At 34.8% G+C, this 23,562-nt stretch overlaps 1 protein-coding gene across 4 annotated transcripts in view; it reads left to right on the top strand.

Annotated features, from left to right (window-relative positions):
* MAPK10 (mitogen-activated protein kinase 10) overlaps positions 1-23,562 on the top strand; it is a gene marked incomplete at both ends in the record, with an annotated part of 166,665 nt that overhangs the window by 66,723 nt on the left and 76,380 nt on the right. For 3 of the 4 annotated variants that reach the window (XM_082838953.1, XM_082838952.1, XM_082838954.1), the window contains 4 exons: positions 10,905-11,034; positions 15,138-15,196; positions 16,043-16,181; positions 16,879-17,044. In XM_082838953.1, the coding sequence (XP_082695079.1) occupies positions 10,905-11,034; positions 15,138-15,196; positions 16,043-16,181; positions 16,879-17,044 (494 nt within the window). Of the gene's footprint in view, positions 1-10,904; positions 11,035-15,137; positions 15,197-16,042; positions 16,182-16,878; positions 17,045-19,503; positions 19,576-23,562 lie in introns of all 4 variants that reach the window. The other variant, XM_082838951.1, reaches the window with a different exon arrangement.

The raw sequence follows: 23,562 nt of genomic DNA, 5'->3' as shown, positions 1-23,562 counted from the left end.
GATGAAGCTACAGTCATATTATTGTTGTCTAGAAATACTAATAAAATTTTGGTGAAAAGAAAACAGCCTATTTGTTAATCTCCCACTTTTCAAACTGGAGCTTTTGTGCTTCAGGGTAAGGGCTGGACAGGGAAGGGTGCTGGTGCAGCATGCCAGGGACACTCAAAGCCCCATGATAAATATGGCAGGTGTGCCTGGAACTCAAATTTCATGTGAAGACTGAAGTATTGATGGGGAAATAAAATTTTATATTAAAACAAATATAGATATTTATGGGATTAAAATTTTACATGAATTTTAAAGATGAAGCATATGACTTCAACAATATGTGATTTGACTCATGTTTGTACAAATCTTAGACCTATAATTCACTTTGCTCTACCATTAGGAGTATTATGATCACTGATTAGTTTACTTGTTTAAAAAATACTTATTTAGGGCCAACTATATGCCAGACACTGTACTACACTCTCAATGTAAGTAAAGGTGAGTGAGTCTCATTGCAGCATTATTTACAATAGCTAAGACATGAAGACAACCTCAGTGCCTATCGATTTTATAAAATATTCCATTTTATATAATGGAATATTATTCAGCCCTAAAAAAGAAGGGATTCCTGCCATTTGTGTCAACATATATGGACGTTGAGGGCATTATGCTAAGTGAAATATGTCAGAGAAAGACAAATACTGTATAATCACACTTATATGTGGAATCTAAAAAAAAATTGAACTCATAAATACAGAAACAAATTGGTGGTTGCCAGAGATGGGGCTAGGAGTGGGAGGAGGGATAGGTGAAGATGGTCAAAAGGTATAAACTTCCAGTTATAAGATAAATAAGTCCTGGGAATGTGATGCACAGCATGGTGACTATAGATAACAATACTGTGTTGTATATTTGAAAGTTGCTAAAAGAAGTTCTCATTATAAGAAAAATTTGTAACTATTTGAGGTGATGAAATGAATGTTAGCTAAACTTGTTGTGGTAATGATTTTGCAATATATACATATATCACATAATTTTGTTGTGCACTTCAGACTAATACAATGTTATATGTCAGTTATATCTCAGTAAAACTGGGGGAACTATGCTGATCAGGACTCAGGTGGCTTCTGCCCTCATTGAATTTACAATCAAGCAGTGTGGCAGGTTTTTTTAAGTTAAGCTAACTTAATTTTTGTAACAATTTATGAGGTTCTATTAGTTATTTTATTAATGCCGTGTTACTTCAAGACATTTTCTTGATAGGTGCTAAAAATGAGCAGCAACCTCAGACACAAAATAATGTGCCAAGGATAGCCCAATTTAGATTTAATTAGACTCTATGAGGGTGGTGAGGTGCAGATTGTCGAGAAGCAAGAGTTAATGTTAGGAGACCATTTAAGGAACAGTCTCTGCAGTACATGTAGCTCATGGTAGTGGAAATGGAGTTAGAGTTAAGTGGATTAATTTGAAAATTTACATTGGAAGTAAATGCAGACCTTCACAAATTGGATATGGGGAGGAGATGAGAAGAGAAGATCAAGATGACTTCTATACCTGAGCAAATGATGTTTAAGAGAGAAACAGGTTGAGAGAGAAATCAGAGGTTTATTCAGTTATGGACATATTAATTTTCAGATAATTCTGAGACAGCCAATTAGGGGTGGTCAGTAGATAGCTGTACATGTGAGTCAGGAGCTTTGAGAAAGACATTTTAGCCAGATAATATCTTGGCATCTCGAGTAACACAGCATTAAGTTAAAATATGCTGCTTTGTTTATTTGAATTTTGTCCTTAACTGATATAATGCCATTTTCCTAACATATTTAAAGCTCTGGACATAAACATCTAGCAATAGCAAATATAATTCCATGCAACAAACATGTAGGGGATACAGAGCTAAATCCTTCAGGATTTTGACCATTAAGGATCACAACAACTTTGAGGATAGCAAAAAAGGTAATAAAAGACAATATATAATAAGTATACCATAATGATCATACAAATAAACTATTGCAGGTATAGAATTCAATTTCAAAAATATCAGCCCAAATATCAGAGTAAGGGAAGTGAATTTTAAAAAAAGATAAATAGTAGACAAAGAGGAACATAGCAGTAACAAAGGAAAGAAGCCCAGGGGCTGTAAATAATAGCTAATACACATTTTCAGAGGCAAGAGACGTTGGGGGTCATCCATTGTTAGCAGTGCTTCCCCAGTTGTCAGACTAAGGGAGGGCAATCATAAATCCAGAAATGCTGTGCTGGGGCAGGCACAGAGGAAGAGAGAGCAGGCCCGTGGGCTGGGCAATGAAGCTTATTCCTGTCATAATTATATGTCCTGTGTGCAGGAACCATTTGAGATTCCTGTGCATCACTTAATGGATCTCATTAATTCTGCAGGTGTCAAGAAGCAGTACCAACCTCTGAGCCAAAGGAACATCTTCCTGTCTTTAGTTCCGTTAATTTTTGACATAGCACATTTTTACTACATGGCCAATTTGAGAGTTGTCATTTCAGAGTAGAGTTACTTGTACAAACAAAGATGATGTGCTCAATAAACTTCCACTCCTTAGCTAAGTCTGACATCATCCAGGTTCTGATACTCACCTAACCTATATGCAGATTTATTAGGAAAATCGTAGTAAGATAAAACTATTAAATAGAAATCAGACTTTGAATTTTTTGCCAGGAAATGACCAAAGGTAAGAATGTAGCAATAACCCTGGAAGAGCAGTTCTTTGCTTCTGCCTCTTCCATCTTGTGGAAACAATGTGCAAAAACCTCTTGAACAAGAAAAGCACAGTGACCATCAGTAGCAGGGGATCATATCATTTATCTCTAAGTTGGGAAAATTTGACAGTGAAAAGGCACACTAAAATACATTGGTGGGTGTCAAAATAGTGCTATTGAAATTTGTTTAAATTAATTAAAAGAATACAAATACAAGTAAAATTTTTAAATGTATTTATATAGATTACCTAAATATTAAAAATATTACATGAGACAAATGACTATTCTTCATATATCTTTATGTATTTTAATCAACTGAAACTTCCTTGTCCTATCTGTTTGTAATACAGTTTCACTGGTATTTTTCTGAAGAAGACTTTTTTCAACGTGATTTTATTGTTTGATTTGTTCAGTTCCTTTCTTGCTTCAGTTCCTTCCACCACATTTCAGTGTGCTTTTATTTGCAAGTATTATTTGTTTATAATAATAGCTATTCCCTAAAATTTCAACAGTTGAAATATTGGGATGCTCCATTTACTGAATACTGTGGTTAAAGATTTCTAAGTGATTTTGGGGGAAAAAAGCATCTGAAATTTAGGACTTATTTATAAAAAGTTATTCCTCAATCAGAATTATAAGGGGTGCCAAGAAGTGCTAACTGCCTTGCTGAAGCATATTTATTTTTTGATTCAGCATAAGCTCTGTCTCCAAAATTTAGTGACAAAGTTATTCCAACCATGTATATATTCTATTTGAAAATCTTGGCACATACACATTCTATTTTGATTTGTAGAATATTGCAGTTTGCTTGGTCTCAATGTGAATTATTTTTGCATCACAACCACTATACTATAGAAAATCAAACTATACTATAGTTTACTATAGTTTCTACTATACTAGAAAATCAAACTGTTACTGAAAAGTTCTGATTTTATATTTGAAGCATTTGATATAAAGCAGGTAAAATGATTTGGTAAAATGATATAAAGCAGACATAATTTAAATGCTTTCAAAATTATTTTTCTGCTAATGGAGGCAACACATTAACAAGCTGTTGCTTAACTTTTTGTGCATATCCAAAAAAAATACTCCTTGGGATAGAAAATAAGCAAAATTAATTTAGAAGAACAGTCATTTGATCTAAATGAAAAGTCATGGTTTAAATGCATTTTTTGTAGGTGCATGTGTTAAATTATCATCCTTGGAAACAGTCTTCTTAAAATAATTACTAATTTTGAAATAGATACTGATGTTCCTTTAGGAGAATTATTTTCTGGTTTTCATTAGTCATGTCCAAGAAAACATGAGAAATAGTATAGCATACTATTACTATTATATATATATACTATATACACCATATTACTATAGTATACTATACTATATATAATATATACTATATATATACTATATTACTATATATATACTATATCTATATAGCATATAGTATTTTAATTAAATATGCAGTCTCAATTTTATTTATTTTTGTCAAAAGGGTTTATTGCAAAGTTAAAAAAGCGTTACTAAACACTAAAAAGTAAATAATTATAGATTTATGCCACATAAATGGCAAAATCAGTGTAGCAAGAATATTCTGACTCTTCTCTATATCCTCAGTATATGCTTTATAGCAGGCTGACCAGCCTCTGTACCCTCACATATTTCATATCAAGCTAAACTCTAATTTCCCAAGTCTACTACTTAGCCTATCAAATAGCAGCCTGGCAGCTTTGTGGATTTTGTAGTTTAAATCATGAGCTGGATCATACATGGGTGGTGCACTGAATGGTCACTAAGGGCAGCAGGGTGACCGTGAGACAACTTGTCACAAAGATACAAGAAGATCAAGAGAGGCAGCACTTGCATGCACCCTATCACTCCATCTCACTGAGATGAAGAAGTACGTCTTTGGGAGCCTTCAATTCTTCACTACTGCCATCAACCTGATTTCCAAGAATATGGTTCCTTATGCTTAGGGTAATCATCTTCTTTACTTTCATCTATTTTCTGTGGTGATGAGTTTGTTTAGCTAGTCCCATATTCATTATCCATGTGGTAAATCTTTGTGTGATCTCCCCCATCACTAGTTTGCTGAAGGGCTGTAAAGTACTAATTCAATTTCTAGTGTTTGGAAGAGCTGCTGCTTTTGGTGCTGTCTTTCAGGGCTTGGCTTCTGAGCCCCTTACGTGCAAAGTGGTGTTGATTAGAATCTATATAACTAGGCTTGGTCATCTAGGTTAATTTGTCGCATAGGTTAAATGGCTTTCTTGGTGTTGAGCTGTGAGCCCAGCCACCTTCATCCACAATGGGACCCTGCCTTTTGCTTAGAAAAAGATTCAGGCAAACTCCACAACTTATTGCTGTATTTGGTCATGAGTTACTGCTTGTCAAATATTGCATTCTCCAGAAAATACACTTTGGGATGGTATCGTATGCAGGAGATTTATTAGGGAAGTGTTTTGGGGGTTTACAGCTGTGGAAAGGAAGGGAAGGAAGCAAAGTCAGAAGTTCAGCTGCAATGAAAGCTCAGTGGACGCCTCAGCTGACCCTTTTGGGAATTTTTAAGAGAGAATGAGCCTTCCTAACTGTCCTGAGTTGGGGTGAGGTGGCCAGGCTTTCATAATCCCAGATTTATTAGTCGCTGATTGAAGGCTGCCCAAGAAGAGAGTGTAACTTCAGTTAGGCAGCTCTTTTCAGCTGAGGTTATAACCAGAGGGGACAAAGAGCTGAGAGGCTGTGTGCCAGCAGCATTCCCAGCAGCTGGGATAAAAAGTCCTTTATTCCTGAAGGGGAATCTTAGCAGTGCATCACAGCACCTACACTTCCCTTTGATGCACTAATGGATATCTGTTATTGACTGTTTTTTCAACATGCTTAGAAACAATTTGCAGAAAATCGGAAGCCAAAAGTGCCTAGGGCCCATGAGAGTTATAATGTATTCCTGAAACTGGGATATGCCTACTTCTAGACTTTCCATTGTATGATATAATGAAGATCTTTAATAGTTAAGCCACTATTAGTCATAATTCTATTACTTGTAATCAAAAGTATCTCTAACAAAATGTAACCAAATTGATATAGCCAAGCAATTCAATGACAAATTAGTCCAAAAAATCAACTGTTGACTTTTGATATGGGGATTAGGGAAGGCCTCTACTGAGGAGATGATATTTAGGCTGAAACCTGAATTACAAGATGGAGTCAGGCAAGTGAGGATGTGGGAAGAGCATTCCTGGCAGAAGGAACAATGCAAAAGCCTTGAGGCAGAGGTGATTTTGCAGGTTGGCCGACATGTTTCTCTGTGGTGGAATCAGTGTCTTGATAGCATGTCTAGGGACTATAATGTTTGGGCATGAAAGTGAGATATTTGAGGGCATGAGGTAGAGATTTTTTGATAGTTTTCAATTAAAGTCCAGGCCTTTGGTAAAGGTCAAAGTGAGAATATGGGAACATGGGAAAAGAACAGTGAAGGGTGCAGCGTATATTCCGGGACAGAATTTGGCTTGCCCAGCTATGGCTTAAGATGTTTAAGGTGCTCCAATGATAAGGTTTTTTAATTTTTATTTTTTAAGACATAAAGTTCTTCTCACAATTCCTAGAGATTTTTTAGTTAATTTTTTGCCAACAAGCATGTTAATATTGATCAAGAACATTTTAAATGTGATAGGGAAGGGGAATAAGAGAAATTATCAAATAAATAATTATGACTTAGGAAGAAGAAAACTTTGCAATGGGTTGTCTGCAATTTCCAGATGGAAAAAAAATCAAAACAACTGATTTTATGTTGAGAGTAAGACTTGCCTACAGGGATGTGTGTGTGTGTGTGTGTTTATATAAATACATTCAAGGAGGTAAACATAGCTTTATTGCATCATAAAACTGGATTAAATGACAGGAGCATAACAAAAGAAGGCTGTATCTTTCTTTCATGAATAAACCTGATAGAAGTGGAAGTGAGTATGTTAAGAAATTGCTAGAAAATTTTCAGCAGAATTGCTGGAAAGTTGCTAAAAGTTGCTGAAAAACCTTCATAAAGATTTATCTCTTTTTTTACTGGCATGAAGGAAAAAAAAGAAAAGCCACTGAAAGAAATAAAATAAAATTCTATAGTCCAAGATTCAAAGAAAGAAGGACTTCAGAGTAACAAAAAACTTTCAGACATTAATTTGTGACTATGCAGCAACCAGTGATTCCAATTTGCAGATGTATTTGCTAAACTGCTGCCAGTAATCACTGAGGAATTACAGAAAATGGGAAAGATTATAGTGTCAGCCAGGGTTCATAGCAGGAGGCAGAAACATTATAAGTAGGCAAAGATTTAATACAGTAAATTGGGTGCTTGCAAATCATTGAAAGGCCTGGAGAAGTGAACTCTAGTCTGGGCTTCCTGGAAGGACTCCCAGACATGAGAGAGATGAATCACCATGGGAGCCCCAACCTCTGAGAGTATCCTAAAAAAACTGAACTTCTGGAATACATGATTGTAACCGAGATTTGAAAATCACAGAGCTGGAACTGTACACTCATTATTACCATCATCACTACTCCGTCATGCTGGTGACTGGGCTCTGGAGACAACTGTTGCCTCTGCTTCAAACCATCTTCTCTCCCAGGATTCTGGAAAAGGACATGAATCACTGCTTCAGAAGAAAATTTCACATCTTCCTGAGACTGTGCTTGATAACTAAGAAATGTTAGAAGATGACCACCCTCACTTTTGCCTTGCAAATCTCCCACGGTTGCATCTGCCTGGCAGGACCATATTGGAACCCAGAATACTAGCTGCAAAAGCATCTAGGAATTGTATGTATGTCTCTCAAGTCTCTTCAGTACAGGAAGGCATGATACAAGGGAGTAAATGGGCCAAACCACCATATTCCATACAACTGGAGATAGGCGAACGTTATTTCTTTAGAAGGAAGAAGGAGGTTATAAGACACCTACTGAACTTGATATTGGTCCTAGTATTGGTTAGAAATGATACCCTGTGAGTCATTAAGAAAGCATGTAGTGGTGACTGGGAATAGGGGTTTCATTAAAAACAAATCACATCAAATAGCTTATTAAAGTGGTAGGTAATAGAACTGTATGGCTATATGTGTCTGGATTTTAACAAGGCTTTTGTCCCAGACTTTTATAACATAGGACAAACTTGTGAAATGTGCTCAGGATAGCGGTATAGTTGAATGGATCTGTAATTAGTAGAAAGATTAAAAACTGCTGATTAGTAGATACATGTCCAATTACAGCAGATAAATATCAAAAAATTATATATATATATATATATATATATATATATTATCCTGCCCTGCATTACACAATGACTCCAGCAAGGACATTGACTTTAAAAATAGTAATAGTCATTATTTATTGAGTGCACACTCTAGGCAAGGGGCTGTAGATACATTACTACCTCATTTACTCCTTATAACAATCTTGTCAGGTTGTTATTACCTCCATTTTTAAGCATGTGGAAACTGATGCCAGAAAGTGTAAGTGGCTTGCTCATAGCTTCACGTCTAGTAAGCAGTAGTGCTGAGATTCAGACCTAGAATTTCTTCAAGAAAGAGGTATCAGAGGGAGAGAGAACATCACAACATTTCTAGGAGAGATTGGCCAGAACCTGCCAAGATCCCCAGAGGGCAGCATTTTCTCAGTCATCCCACATGGGCCTACTGTCTCCAGGATCTGTTCAGTATCTCAGGGACTCAAACTCACATCGACAAGACTCACTAAAAGCTCACACACGAAACCAGATTCCGATTTATTAAATTACAAGACAATGCAGTACTCAAGCTAACCAAATATGGGCATAATACTTATATGCAGAATTCTGAAGGAGAGCCTCATGAGTAGAATTTTGACTGCAGAGGATAGAATCAGACTAAAGAGACACAGATCAGATTGCTAACTGGCTGTAGTCTCTGACAGTCACAGTAGGGATTTCAGCCTGGCTGACTGGATGCCTGGACCTACCTGAGAGCACACTTTCTTATTTCACCAGGCAGTACCAGAATTTACCTCTCTATCTCCTTCCTAGGCCCACATGACTAATTGCTATTCTTTCTTTAGATATTTTAATGACTTCACCTAAGTTGTTTTGGCTTAAAATTTAGTCTTTTTCTTTAAGGTGACTGTTCTGATCACTTTCCTGTTGACACAATTTCTTAGCTTCAGAAAGCAAGTTTAATTCCTGTATTTCCAAATTAACTGTTGTCCTTGTACACTACCTATAAGATGTATGCCCATTTGACTCTTGTGCTGACATTGATAGGTTAACAAGAACAGAACAAACACAAGAATAGAAGTACCAGTGCTAAAATACAGAGTTGAATAGCAGCACAAGTTTTTAAAAGGACAGTATTTCTAATTAGCATAGGTTCACTGTGAATCAATAGTGCGTGATGCATTTATCAAGGAAACCAGGACAGACTTAGCTGTATTAACTGTGTCAACAGAATGAATGAGCAAGTGAATGAATGAAAGAGTTGGTAGCCTTTCCCTAGTCTTCACTGACACTCCATGCTTAGAGTAACAATGGCATTTTCAGAGGACATCAACAGACTGTAATATATTCAGAGGAAGCTGACCAGATGGTACTAGGACTTGAAATCACACTCTGACAAATGGTGGTAGGACCATTTAGCTTAAGAAAGAAAAGACCTAGGGGGGGAATAAGAAAAGCAAAGAGTTATTGAGTGCTTACTGAGTGCTTATAGAGTAGGCCAGACATTGTGCAAAGTCCTTTAATAGATTTCAAACATTATGGGCTTGTCATGATGTAAAGGGAATACTTTATTTTGAGTTGCCCTGGAAGGCAGGGCTGACAGTAGTTAGTAGAAATCACAGAGAGACAACTCTGTTTATTAGAATGATGACATTTCTAACTCTAAGAGCTTTCCAACAACAGAACGAGCTGGCTTTATGTAAAAGGGTCCATGTTTTCAAAGATGATCAAGCAGAAACTGGTCAAAATTTGATGGAGGTGTTTTGGAGAGGAATAAGTATTAAATGGAGGCATGGACCAGATGAACTCTAAGACTTTGTCCAAACTTCTCTTGTGAGTCTATTTGCAATACAGCAAACCTCTTATTTATCTTTTAGTTTAGTGGCATGAGCCCTAAATGGTTAATGTCACTTCCAATTCAATAGATCAATAGGATATTGATTGCTCCCTTCTTTCCTAGCAACGAAGACAAAGTCCAGGACAACCCAAATTTGCAGAGATGGAAAAAACTTTGTGAGCGGGTTCATTAGGTATAATATTTAGGAAAAAGTGATTCACTTCCTCATTTAATCCCTAAACCCGTGTATTCTGAGTATGGCAGAAACATAAAGCATGGTAACTTCTTCTCAAATGGCTTGAAAGCTTCAAATGTTAGTAGCATTCATTTCTGTCTTTGTATTTAAATGTAATGATTTATGCTTCTGAAACCCTGTCTGACTGCATTCCTTATTTCAAGCTTTGTTATTGTTAATGAGTGCACTTTGAGCATCAGCCCACCTGTGCATTCATGGCAATTAGTGTCACACCTTAAGAACTGGTCCTGTGGGGGCTTCCCTGGTGGCACAGTGGTTGAGAGTCCGCCTGCCGATGCAGGGGACATGGGTTCGTGCCCCGGTCCGGGAAGATCCCACATGCCGCGGAGCGGCTAGGCCCGTGAGCCATGGCCGCTGAGCCTGCGCGTCCGGAGCCTGTGCTCCTCAACACGAGAGACCACAACAGTGAGAGGCCTGCATACCGCAAAAAAAAAAAAAAAAAAAACTGGTCCTGTGAGTGGGGAAAGAATGAATGTCCACTGAAGACGATCAAAGAACAATAAAGTTTTACAGCTAAACATCACATATTAGTGGATGAGAAATTCAAGCCCAGAGAGATTAAATGACTTGCCACAGTCGCATGGCCAGTGGGAAAGTTGAGCACTTTTCTTTCTTTTGTCCCTGACTCACTGATGCAATTACATGCTGTTTTCTTGGCTAGATACTCTTTTTCTTTTCCTAGCAAGTAGAATGTTTCTATACTAGTCACTCTTATGTCTTTATTTACAGCCTGATTGACATGTGGCTTGAGAAGCAGGTATTTGAGTAGGATTCCAAACTAGTATTTTCCTTAACTATATCTTTAGTTTGGTAGGCGGGAATTCTAAGGGCTCCTTTGTTCTTAATTCTGGATTGCTCTTGGGTCTCTGCAGTGCTGCGTATGATGCTGCTCTTGACAGAAATGTGGCCATTAAGAAGCTCAGCAGACCCTTTCAGAACCAAACGCATGCCAAGAGAGCTTACCGGGAGCTGGTCCTCATGAAGTGTGTGAACCATAAAAATGTGAGTTCTTATTTTAAAGCTCTGGTGGTAGGAGGTGGTGAGATTGGGGAAAGAAGATCAGTATGCCAACTTGAGTAGGAAAAACTTTTTTACTTTGCAATTTTTGCCCCTTAAGATTGTTTATCCTGCCCATATGCTACATTTGCTTTCATTGTGCTCATGGTAGCTTTCTTCTTAAAAATCATCTAAAATCATATGGCATGGAGGGGATGAATCTGATAGATATTTCCCTGTTAAGAAATTAACCGTATTTGGTTATCTTGCTCCAAATTAACCAGAGAACTTCATGCATTTCCAAAATAAATTTAAAAAAAACACCCAAACAAACCAAAACCAAACCAAAAATATCTTAAAGAACAATATGCTATGTTTCTTTATAAAAATTTAAATTTAATTATTAACAGGTGAAGATTTTTATCTCCTTTTACTTTTAGCTATAGTCTGGCAGTGTCCTCCAACTGTTCAGTGTACACACTGTGCTTTGGCACCTTGCTTTTCGTAGGGTTGAGCAAACGTGCGGGGACATATCTGCAGTGTACTTCAGAACAGGCTTCTCAAGAACATTTCACGGAACTCAGTAGGGAACACCATTACAGGACTTTCTTCACTTCAGAATATAATCTTCTTCAAACACTGGCAAAGGCCTCTAGAATTCTTTCTGTGCTCCTGTTCTTCTTAGTAAGGATAAATGGGAGATAATTCTTATTTTAATAAAGACAATTAATAAATAAATTATAATAAATATTTTATATATAATTTATTACATACAAACATATAATAAAAATAAATTATTATAAAACTATAATAACTCCTTATAAAGTTTTTCTTGAGTATGAAAATCACAGAATACATGAAATTATCAGTGAAGTTTTATAAACAGGTGAATTTGTCATAAGGTACTAAGTAGAAGCAAATGTATGAGTGTTTAGTTGAAAGATATTTAAAATAAAAATATGTGGATTTAGGCCCAATGACAGTGTTTCTTTTTCCTCCTATTACTCTACTCCAATGACTTTTTAGTTCAGTCATTTGACAGTTAAATGAATACAGTGTTCCAGGTATAGATCTAGATGCTCTAGGTGCTAAACATACAGCAGTGAAGATAAGAGAGACAAATCCCTGCCCATGCGATGCTCATGTTCTACTGGGAAGAGAAAGGCAGTCTACAAAATAGGTAGGTCAATGTTTAGAATGTCAGATAGTAATAAGTGCTACCAAGGAAAACAAAACGAAGAAGAAAGATAAAAAATACTGGTCAGTGCAGAGTGGGTAGGGTTACTCTTTTAAATAGGTTTAGCAGGAAAGGCCTCACTCAGAAAGAGAAATTTTATGAAGTATGTACCCATCTCTGATTTGGCCAGGCAAGGAACATGATACTTCTAGAAAGGAATACAGAAATGTTAGAAATGATGATTCCTAAGAAAGATCATTCTGCTAAAGCACTTTGTTCTTTCAGTACGTGAAATAAAGGCAGGAGCAAGATTAACCACATGACCAATGCAATCTATTTTTATGATAGCAAAGAGGATGAGAAATACCATAGGCAATGGAAGATGGATGGACACAAGCAATGAAACAACTGCATGGGAAGTTTTAATAGTTTTTTGTTTTCATATATTGAATATTTATATTTCCCTTATCCTCCTTCCAGTCCCTAAAATACAATAAATACATTGTGGAGAAATTCCCACTTACTTTGCCAATTTGAGGGAATCCTACTCCCCATTCTTGACTGGAATATGGGGGTTCACATTTATGTTACCTAAAAAGGATTTCCAAATTGAAATAATATTTTGTAAATGGCATCCTACCTGCTATGTGTGTATGTGCATATGTTTGTGTATGTACATATGTTTGTATGCATGTATGTATATAAATCTAGGGAAATAAATTTCTGGAACTTGTTAACAGAAAGGAAATTCACTGACAGCCAAATGCAAATTCCACGTTGTTGCTTGTAATACTAACTACAAGCAGTCAATGAAGAACGCTGGAAATGCTGTGGAAAGTAATGTAAAATAGTGAAGCAACCCCAATTAAGTTTTTAATAATAAAGAAGACAATCCATTTAGAAAATGAACACAATTCTAGGAAGTGATAGCTGTTATGATTGTGGGGCCATGACAGATGTTGATTCACATCTGTGCGTTTTAATGGGTTGGAATAAAAAAAAGGAACTGCATCAGATTCCTGCCTGAAAACGTTTGAACTAAAATGGAAATACCTGTGATGGTCTGTTTCTAAAGATAAGATTTTTGATTGGTTATTAATAGGAGTTAGGATTTATAAGGGATCAAAGAAAGAACAGAGGAGAAATACTCAGAGGAAAATCAAAGACAGTGAAGGTGTTAAAACAAGGGCATAGAAAAGGGGAATACAAGAATATATAGTGGGGAATTTACTTTTTAACATAATAAACCTTGACTTATTTAACATTGTAATGCTATTTTCTAGATTAATTTAGATTACCTAGATTATTTATTCACCAGATAATATGGATTAGCATTTTTTCATCTTTAAGGGTTGTTTGTACGTGTTGTGTGTGTGTGTCCCACACACAGTCTCTGATGTTTTTGTTTGAACAAATATCAAAATGAATTACTTTCTACGATTACGTATTATAAAAACAGGCTCACAGTTCCAATGAGAACTGTAGACATTTTTCAATACACACCATAACTAAGTATACAGAATAGCAAAGCACTTTAATCACAAGTTTTAAAAATATTTTGAGGGACTTCCCTGGTGGTCCAGTGGTTAAGACTCCATGCTCCCCGAGTAGGGGGCCTGGGTTTGATCCCTGGTCAGGGAACTAGATCCCACGTGCTGCAACTAAGACCTGGCACAGCCAAATAAGTAAATATTTTAAAAAAATATTTTGAAACAGTTTTATTTCCATATGCATATTCCATGCTGCAAGGTTGCTTCAGAAGAGATAATCTTGTGTTTTTTGATATAACAATTACCCTGTATATATATATATATATATATATATATATATATATATGAAAGTATTGGATAGTGTTGTGATTGTTTTTCTCAGTAATTCCTCAATAATTGGAAACTACTGAAGGCCTAAAGCATTCCTTAGATTGACTGCATTTCTCCGATGTTGAAAATCATTTTGTTTTGTTTATTACTTCGTGTTTCTATACCACTTATGAACTTTATTGAAATTCATTAGTGCATGTTTTAAAGATGTACACATCTTAAATTTGTTTTTGTGAAATGGTTGCATCTATCCAATGAGTAGAGGTCTGTTATCTATATTTTTTATTTTTATTTCCCACTGGCACTTTAGTACAGAATATTTAGCTGAAAGACAATTTTGAGTTATTTATGTATGTAAACTATTTGCATAAAACAAAGGTTTTTTTCCTTTTAACATTTACTTATGCTAGAAGGTAAACTTCTTTACTACCTAATATATAAAATAACTAAAGCAGGAAACAAAAAAGTTAAAAAATCATTTTTATAACTTAAAATACATTTGCCATTAAATTCATCATTGATATCATCCAAGATATACCTTTCCCCACACATACCATTGGAGCATTAGTTTAAATAATATTTGAGTGTGAAATAGAAGCAAAAAAACTAAAGTAACAACACAAAAAAATCTTGACTTAGAATACCTCCTTAACATAGAACATCTCCTTGACTTAAACACCACCTTTTCATTTAGAGGAAGACATAGCCTTGCTAAGTCTTGCTGGTTATTTCACTGCTGCCTTACTTTTCTTACATGGCTTTTCCTCTTTTTTGTTTAGTTACATTACAACCCTATATTTACTAAGGAGAATCACACTCTAAAGCAATATCACAATCATATATCTTTTGTGACTCTTTTCTCTGCCTAAGAATTTGAGCTTTTTAATTGCATTTTAACCTGAAGACAGATTACATGTCCTTTCTGAATATGTTTTTGAATGTTCTATGAGACAGTTCTAGAAAATTTTTCCGACTTTTTCTATATCCACCATAGCACTAATATGTGACTTTGAGTTGGAATAAGTGCTTGTTTAAATATGCTTTTTAAATAATTAATTTTCTCCCCTTTTCTTTCTCTCCTTCTTCTGTCCCTTCCACTGTCTCTTCTCCAGATTATTAGTTTATTAAATGTCTTCACACCCCAGAAAACGCTGGAGGAGTTCCAAGATGTGTAAGTAACAAAACTCAAGAAGGAAGGGGGAGCATAACATTCAAATAACTCAAGTGATATTGACAGAAATCAGATGAATGAAATCCCTTGTAGAGATCAAAGGGAGATAAGAACTGGCGGCAAATGAAAGGGATCCAGTGACAGGAGAGAAGGTTCTGTTTCTGCCGCTTCTTCCTGGAAAGACACTTCTGCTACTTTCTGGCCTTATGGCTCTTTGTGCTTTGTTGCCCCATGTTCTTTAGTTCAGTCAGAATCAGGGAAGCCTTACTAGTTATTCTATATTTTTACTTATTTTTAATTTATTCTGTGAACTTTCTAGAATGAGTCAATTCACTTTGAGAAATATTAATGACGGACACAATAAAAAATCATCCTTAATCTTTCTTTCTATTTTTGTGGTACCTTTGATTTTGTGCAAAAAAACCTTCCAGAAGTATAATGACAATAAGCAGAGGAGAGGAAGTGAATCCTAGCACGTTGTCTTATTTAACACAGATACCTTGCGTTTAATGGAAGATGCTATTCTGAATTTTTTTTTCTTATTTGTAATCATAATACACGGGAAAAGAGTTCAGGGAATTCAGGGTAAAATGAGAACAAGATGAAGGTACAAAATATATGGACAGGAACCACACACTAATAAATGCTACTTCTATTATCATCTTTGTGGTAGAGTTACCATGGCTAACGTGCATGCAATACTTGGAGGTTTTTCATATACTTAATTCAGTCAAAAGTTGAGCTGGGAAGTTCGGAAACTTATAGATTTAGGAGGGGATCCTGACTTGTTTGAAGGACTTCACATGTCTTGTGATTTGGAACTTACAATGTGGATTTACCTTGCAGTTACTTAGTAATGGAACTGATGGATGCCAACTTGTGTCAGGTGATTCAGATGGAGTTAGACCACGAGAGAATGTCTTACCTGCTATACCAAATGTTGTGTGGCATCAAGCACCTTCACTCTGCTGGAATTATTCACAGGGTAAGAATACTTAGTCCAGAATTATAATGAAGATGCTTGTGGAGAAGAGAAAGAGCAACTGTAGGTTATTTTCTTTATGTAGGGGAACTTGGTTAAATATAATGTACTTCATTTATTTTACTATAGAATTAGCACATAGTTCACTAATGTGTAGGAGGAGACTTTAGCACACTGTAGTTGGTTTTGTTTAACATTTTGTTTCAGCTCATTGAGAGTCAGCTTCCAAGGCTTCTCAGAAATTCTGACTGGCAGAGTCATATGTGCAGCTGAAACAAGACAGTTCATTTCCAATGTTTCTGGTCACATAAAGACAACAGCCCTGATCTGCTCTTCTGTCTGGCCTAGAAATGAAGTATAAACTAAAAGGTTTATGTTGCCGTAAGGAGAAAACTAACATGACAATAAATTATGTTTTTTTTCTAAAAACCTCTTTCCAAGATGAGACTAAATTGTAAAAATGATACAATTCTCTTCTGGGTTTAAAAAAGTTTCTGAGGATGTTAAAACAAAGAAATCCCAAAACTAATTGTAAACTTCTTTTGGGAAGTACTCTTTTGCTTTACATAGGGCTCTACAGTCAGTGGCAGGCGGGCACCCATCAGTGCTATTGCAAGACTGCCATGTTGATTGAGTAGATGGAAATCACATGTTCCATTTGATGCTAGCTTTTAATATCTTCTCTTGTTCCTATTGTCAGGACTTGAAACCAAGTAACATTGTAGTCAAGTCTGATTGTACATTGAAAATCCTAGACTTTGGACTGGCCAGGACAGCAGGCACAAGCTTCATGATGACTCCTTACGTGGTGACACGTTATTACAGGGCCCCCGAGGTTATTCTGGGAATGGGCTACAAGGAGAACGGTAAGGATGCTTCTGAGTACCAGCCAAAGAAACTGTGAAGAAAATGAGTACGTGTTTTAGATAGCCAAGAGTAATGTTCTCTCTCATGTATATGAACTTTTTAAAAAATAAGGCTGCCAGCTTTCATATTCAGAGGTTTTTAAAAAAGTATTACTATGAAGAACCACTCATTAAACATGTAAAGGATGTTTCTGAGAAGTAAGCTTGGTTAGAAGAACACTGAAATGTCATAGCTAAAAAGAATTGTAAATGGAGTCTGATTAAACAGTCAAGTGGATACTGATTAGCATACATGCTATAGATATTGAGAAAAATTGCTATTTAGGTGGCAGCTCAGCTCAAAGTGAGTATAAACAGGAAGAAATCTATCTACTGCATTTAGCCATTTGGCTTTATGACACTTCTTAGATTGATGGCTCTAGTCTTAGGAAAAGACAAATAAAAAGATACCACAATCCTTGGAGCAAGAATATTCACAAATGCTCAATGCAGAGTCAATTTAGAATAATACAAATTGTTCAAGTTGGATAAGAATTTCTTTAATACTTTAAAGTGTTCCATAAGTAATAGTTAAGGTAGCAATTGCCTAGTAAGTTTTTATGAATTCTAAAACCATAGAGAGAGAAAAGTATTAAATTTTACGCTATTGATTTTATGAAGAAAATCTAGTATTCATGAACACTTTAAAAGAAAAGGTAGAATCATCAAAATGTATTCCAGTTTGATTTTATTAAAATGAAGGATTTATAAAAATACTTATTAGAAAGCATTGCAATATATTATTTTGAAAAGAATATCTCTAATAAGTAATGAGGTATATTAAAAAACACATCCACTATATTTAGGAATTAAACTTGTCTTAAATTAGAATTGTATATATGCACTCAATGTACCTTTCATACTCATTTTGATATTCTATTCTATTTAGTTCCTGGCAATCTATAAGTTTTATAGAAATAATTATCATTGTATTTTTATGTGTAGGTGCTACAGAGTACTTTTATGAAAATTCCCTGGCCACCAAAGTTTTAAAAAATTTCTTTGTGCCCTTCTAGATTAGAAGAGAGCCAATACTTTTGTGCATTTGTGCAGAGGAAGGGAAAGGGTTCTTAGGAAGGTCAGGTTTACTTTGTTGGACAATGGCAGAATTCTAATCCATTTTGACTTGGAAGAGGAAAATCTAGTCCTCTTCCCAAGGCAATACCACACCTAACTTATTTGGAAAAGAAGATAGTTGTATACATTCTTCATAAGTTATTTTTAAAAAATCAAAGTGGGAACGAATTAAAAAATTCAAGAAATCAAGAATCTACAAAAATCTGGGGGGGAGGGTGTTCTGAATTTGCTCTTATGGATTTTCAGACCTTTGCTGTACAGATGGCATGTGATCTCATCCCTTGTTCTTCCCTCACTAGAAAGGATTGCAAGTTCCTGCCTTAGCTTTTTGGCTTCTCCTGATCCATGCAGAAAGCACACCTAGCACCCTTGTGCTGCTCTCACCTCTATACAGGATAAAGGTTATCATGCAGAGGAACCTGCTTGCTCTGACAACAGGCATGCCCAGCTACCCTGTGCACCGAACCCTGCCTTCCTTCCCCAAGGAGCATTTTAGCCTAATGTTTCTGCCCCAGAGTTCCCTTTGTCCTTACTAAAAAGCGAGTTGGAAGAGGGTAAAGATGAGTAAGAGAAGGTGAAGCCTGTTTTGTTAACAAGTATGACAATTGAGGAACATATGTGTGTAACAACTTTTTAACACTTTAATAATACTTTATTTATGTCATGACTCCTTTATACATGTGCAAATTATTTATGCATCTTTTTCTTGAAATATTTCAAGAAATATTTCTTGAAATATTTCAAACAGAAACAAAAACTGGTATTTATTTACAAGAATAACTTCTGAAGGAAAAACTAAGTCTTGAATACCAGGGATTCCAATATTTCTGCCTAAACCATGGTTCCAGCCATTTCCTAGTTTCTTGGATTTGGTTGCATGTACCTTATTTTGGACCAAGAAAAAGAGGTTCTCTAGTTGCCCTATTCCGTGTGACTGAATAGAATAGAAAATGGAAACAGCCATCCCTAAGGGTCTATTAAGATTATTTTCTCTGCATCCAGCAAATGACATCGAAAACCCTTTGGTGGCTTTTAGCTGTCACCTGGCATGGAGATACTTTTGATTAAGCTGCTGCTTTTCCATGCTACCATTTTATGGCACTAAAGGGCAATCTAAGGCACTCATAAAGTAACTTTAAAAATTAATTTGAGTTCTTATACTAGATGTTGTTTATGTGATATTATATTGCTGGTTTTAACTCACCTTTTTGGCCAACTTTTGGTGGGAGACAAAATTTGTACCTTCTAATCAAACGCTTCTTTTTCCTTCTCCTTCAGAGATCAATTATCTTAGTTAACTTTACTTTCCTCCCTTTTCTTCACTTCCCTCTCTCTTATTCTAGTGGATATATGGTCTGTGGGATGCATTATGGGAGAAATGGTTCGCCACAAAATCCTCTTTCCAGGAAGGGACTGTATCCTTGTACCTTTTTGCTGCAGCCTTACCTGTTTTGTTCTCTCTCCCTTTAAACACATAATGATTTTGCCAGGAGAGTAAAGATAGAAGCAAAAAGTTGGGTAAGTGGTATAACTGTGACTAAAAAAAAAGTGATTATTTTTCTAATCTGACCAGTACTGAAGACTACATACCTCAATGGTTTGTTTTAATTAAATTTTCAATGGGTTTTTTTCTTCTTAAACTTTCTTATCTGTAACTCAAAATAGCAGTAACTATTTGCAAGTATTATCCATCTCCCTTCTAAAACCATTTTATGCTGCAACAAATTTAGGCATAATTATTTCTCTACTTGCTGACATCTTAAGCTTCTGTCCACGCCTTTATTGATTTGAATTACTCTTGACACTATATCCAGTCTTAAATAGTTTAATATAGGACATCTTCCTTCAAACAAGAACTTCCACATTTAAAAATCATAATTATTATTCAGATTGTTGGAGGTCAGGTGGGTTTAAAATAGGCTTTCCTCATCTGACTTAGAGATGTGACTTAGACATGCATTTCAAATGAAATTTAGAATTAAAGAAATGAAATATACAATGTAAGAAGTATAGTCAATTAAAAAAAAGCAGGTTGATTTGTGTTCTACCACTTAGTCTTCTACTAGATTCCATCAGAAATTTCTTGAACAGGTATCTCTGATTTGGAATTATTAAAAGAGCTGGTATATTTCTGAAAGGATCAAAATTTCACTCTTTAACAAAGGCACATATATGTGTTTATAATATATCAATAAGAAAGTTTACATATTAATAGAAAAAATATTTTTATAAATACAGAAATACCCTGTTAAACACAATTGTGCAAATCTAAGTACAACAGCTGAGAACTTTAACAATGATAATGCAAGAGTGAGTTCAATATATTTATTACATTGGAAGGTTTTTAGAAATTGACAGTAAACATGTGATCCATAACTATTAAGTATTGTATTTGACTAATAAGAAAGCTCTATTAAGAACTCTTATAATGTAAGAAAGATTATTATTGTTACTTAGTAGGAATAGAAGAAAAGGCCAATGATAAAAAAAATCTGACAATAAAAAGTTGATGCCACAATGACCATGCATTTAATGTAGGCATTTGTTTATTCTGCTGTATATGAATAAGATATTCTCTAAATTCCAATAGTAATATAATAGTAATGACATCTTCTACAACTATACTATCCAATAGGTAGCCACTAGCCACATTAGCTATTGAAATATGGTTAGTCTGAATTCAGAGGTGTTATATGTGCAAAATGCCTACTGGATTTTGAAGATATAAAAAGAAAACATGTAAAATATCTCAATTTTTATATTGATTATGTATTTAAATGATAATATTTCATTTTACTTTAAATTAGTTATTGAATTTATTTTGAGGATCAATTACATACAAATCAATTACATGCAAAGTTGGTTTGAACAATATTGTAATTCACATTCATATGTATTGATTTCATACAAAAGTAGGAATTTGTGTGTGTGTGCATGTGTGTGTGCTTTTGTCTTTGGGGTACAGTACATTTCAGATTGAAAAAACCCAGAACTTCTCAATCAATTCCCAAAGACAAAATGTTACAAAATATCTCATTCCCGTGTGACATTGTTGTTACAGTCACTTGATTCCCATGTAGCATGGTTCTCTGAGATCTAATTTAGCTATTCAGGCATTTATCAGGGTTCTTTTTCTCTTATTTTAGCAGTATTAAATTTAAAAGCCAATAAAATTAGGAAAAATTAAAACACTTCTGAACCCAAAATACCCTTCAGATAAACAAGCAAAGATAATAGCACCATATTGATAATTCTACATTCTTCCAGAAATTGTTCTCTTGAAGGTCAGTTTTTCCTTTTATCCTAGTTTATTTTTTACAAAAATGTTTAGAACTTTTAAGTAAATTGTGCAAATATCAATACATAAAATATATATCCTTGATAAATATGGTCCTAGAAATTAAATAAACCCCAACATACAAAATGTAGATTGTGATAAGGGTTTGTATTCTGTATTCCTTTATCTCCTGTGATGATTATGTAAACTACTGGTATCCGATAGCCTAGTGCCATATATTGCTGGCCTATATGTCAGTGGGGAAGTTACATAAAGTCATTATAGTGGAAAATATCTTGCTTAAGTTAAATTTTACTTAAATATGGGTAAATAACTTTCAGATGAAATGCATTGGAATTCATTTTGCCTATAATTAAAATTATAATTTAATGTCTTAGTCATGACTATATTTAAAAATTAAACTAAACCATAGAAATCCCTATTAAACAATGGATTACATGTACTATATGTTTTTGAGTGGAATTGTTTCATTAATTTTTATATGAAGTTATTATCATTTTGTGATTAGAGCTTACTACCAATAATAAAGGGATCAGAGCATTGAAGTAACTTCACTAGGCCATGATGATCAGACACAAGTTTGGGGGCTGATGGAGCTTATTTATAGGGAGAAGAATCATACCAATATTTTAACATATTGAAATGATTCCAGCATTTACTGGAAGTAATATCAGATTTTAGTATATGCTAGTTTATACCTTGACTACTTCCAAAATTCTTCAGAGACTTAAAGAAACAATCTAAGTGAATAATTCACTTAGAATTATTCAGAGTAATTTCTGTTGAATTTCTCTGAAGCTGAAAAATGATGTTATAATACTCTATCATCATAATCAACATTATTCCTCTCTCTGAACAGAACTTTTTAATGCTCCTTTTTTAAAATCTGGACCCTAAGTAAAAGTAGTAAAACACCTTGAAAAATTGGGAAAATCTTATGAAATTATCATTGACGACCAAAGTTTTGGCTATTTTCCTCTGTTAAAATTGTATTTAACATTTTGGATTTTGAGAAACATTGTGTGGGTTTCTTGACTATTGATACGATCCAGATGGTATCACAAGTAGTTTCTTGATGACTATAAGTGTTGGAACCTACATACATACATATTTACTTTTCGATTTATTAGTTTGCTAGCTTTTTTAATATCCAAAGGAACATTTATAAAGTGTTTGTTTTTCTTGTGTAAAGAGTTTCTTCATTATATAAACATACACTATTATACACTCAATTTTCATTATGGTTTTATGATTAAAACCTATTTCATAGCATATATGCTGACAAAATATATAGTATCATTAATAATTCTTGGGCCCATGATGAATTTCAAGCCAGAGAACAATGAATATGCCAGGTCCATTATTTTATTTACATAGTCCAATGATCATATAAGAGGCATCAGTGACTTTATATTTCATTAAGATTTTGGTTTTTTAAATAATAACTTATAGTAAAACAGTTTTATGATACTTCCTTAGAAGTTTTTTTTGTTTTTTGTTTTTTTAAAGGACTATCTAGTTCCTGACTCCTTCCATCCACCCCACAATCCAACCAGGGCATGCTGTTTTCTTGATTACTGAAGTCTCATATAATACCAGTATACTTTTCATATAATACCAGTTCTTTCCTTAAGCCTGCTTCTTTTAAATATATTTTTCTACCTTATGATTTCCATTCTACTTCACATGGTAGCACCTTTTTTGAGCAAGGTCTGTGATATTCCTTTATTTTGAGTTCTGGCCAAAGTTCTCTGGACCTGGGAAATGTTAAAAATAGGCACACCATATTCATTTGAAACTTCTGGACCTCAAGCATATTATCTCCAATTAAAGCTGACAGATTGCTAAAACACTGCCTCTTGCCTTTCCCTCTGAGAACATGAGAAATTTCAGTTAGAAAGAAAAGGATGTACATATAATCTTTCCAAGAAGCCAGGTTATTAAGGAACAGAGAATGATTTGCCAAAAATATATTTGAAGAAATGAAGAAAACATCCTCAGATTAACTTCCTATCATATCTTTTCTAAACCTGGACAAATGAAAATTGGGAATAATCAAAGTAAGGTGAACAAAAATTGGAGGTTGTGGATTATTATATCCATC

This window comes from Leucopleurus acutus, assembly GCF_964270905.1.
Source record: "Leucopleurus acutus genome assembly, chromosome: 4".
Taxonomy (NCBI): domain Eukaryota; kingdom Metazoa; phylum Chordata; class Mammalia; order Artiodactyla; family Delphinidae; genus Leucopleurus; species Leucopleurus acutus.
This window is presented reverse-complemented; position numbering and strand designations above follow the sequence as displayed.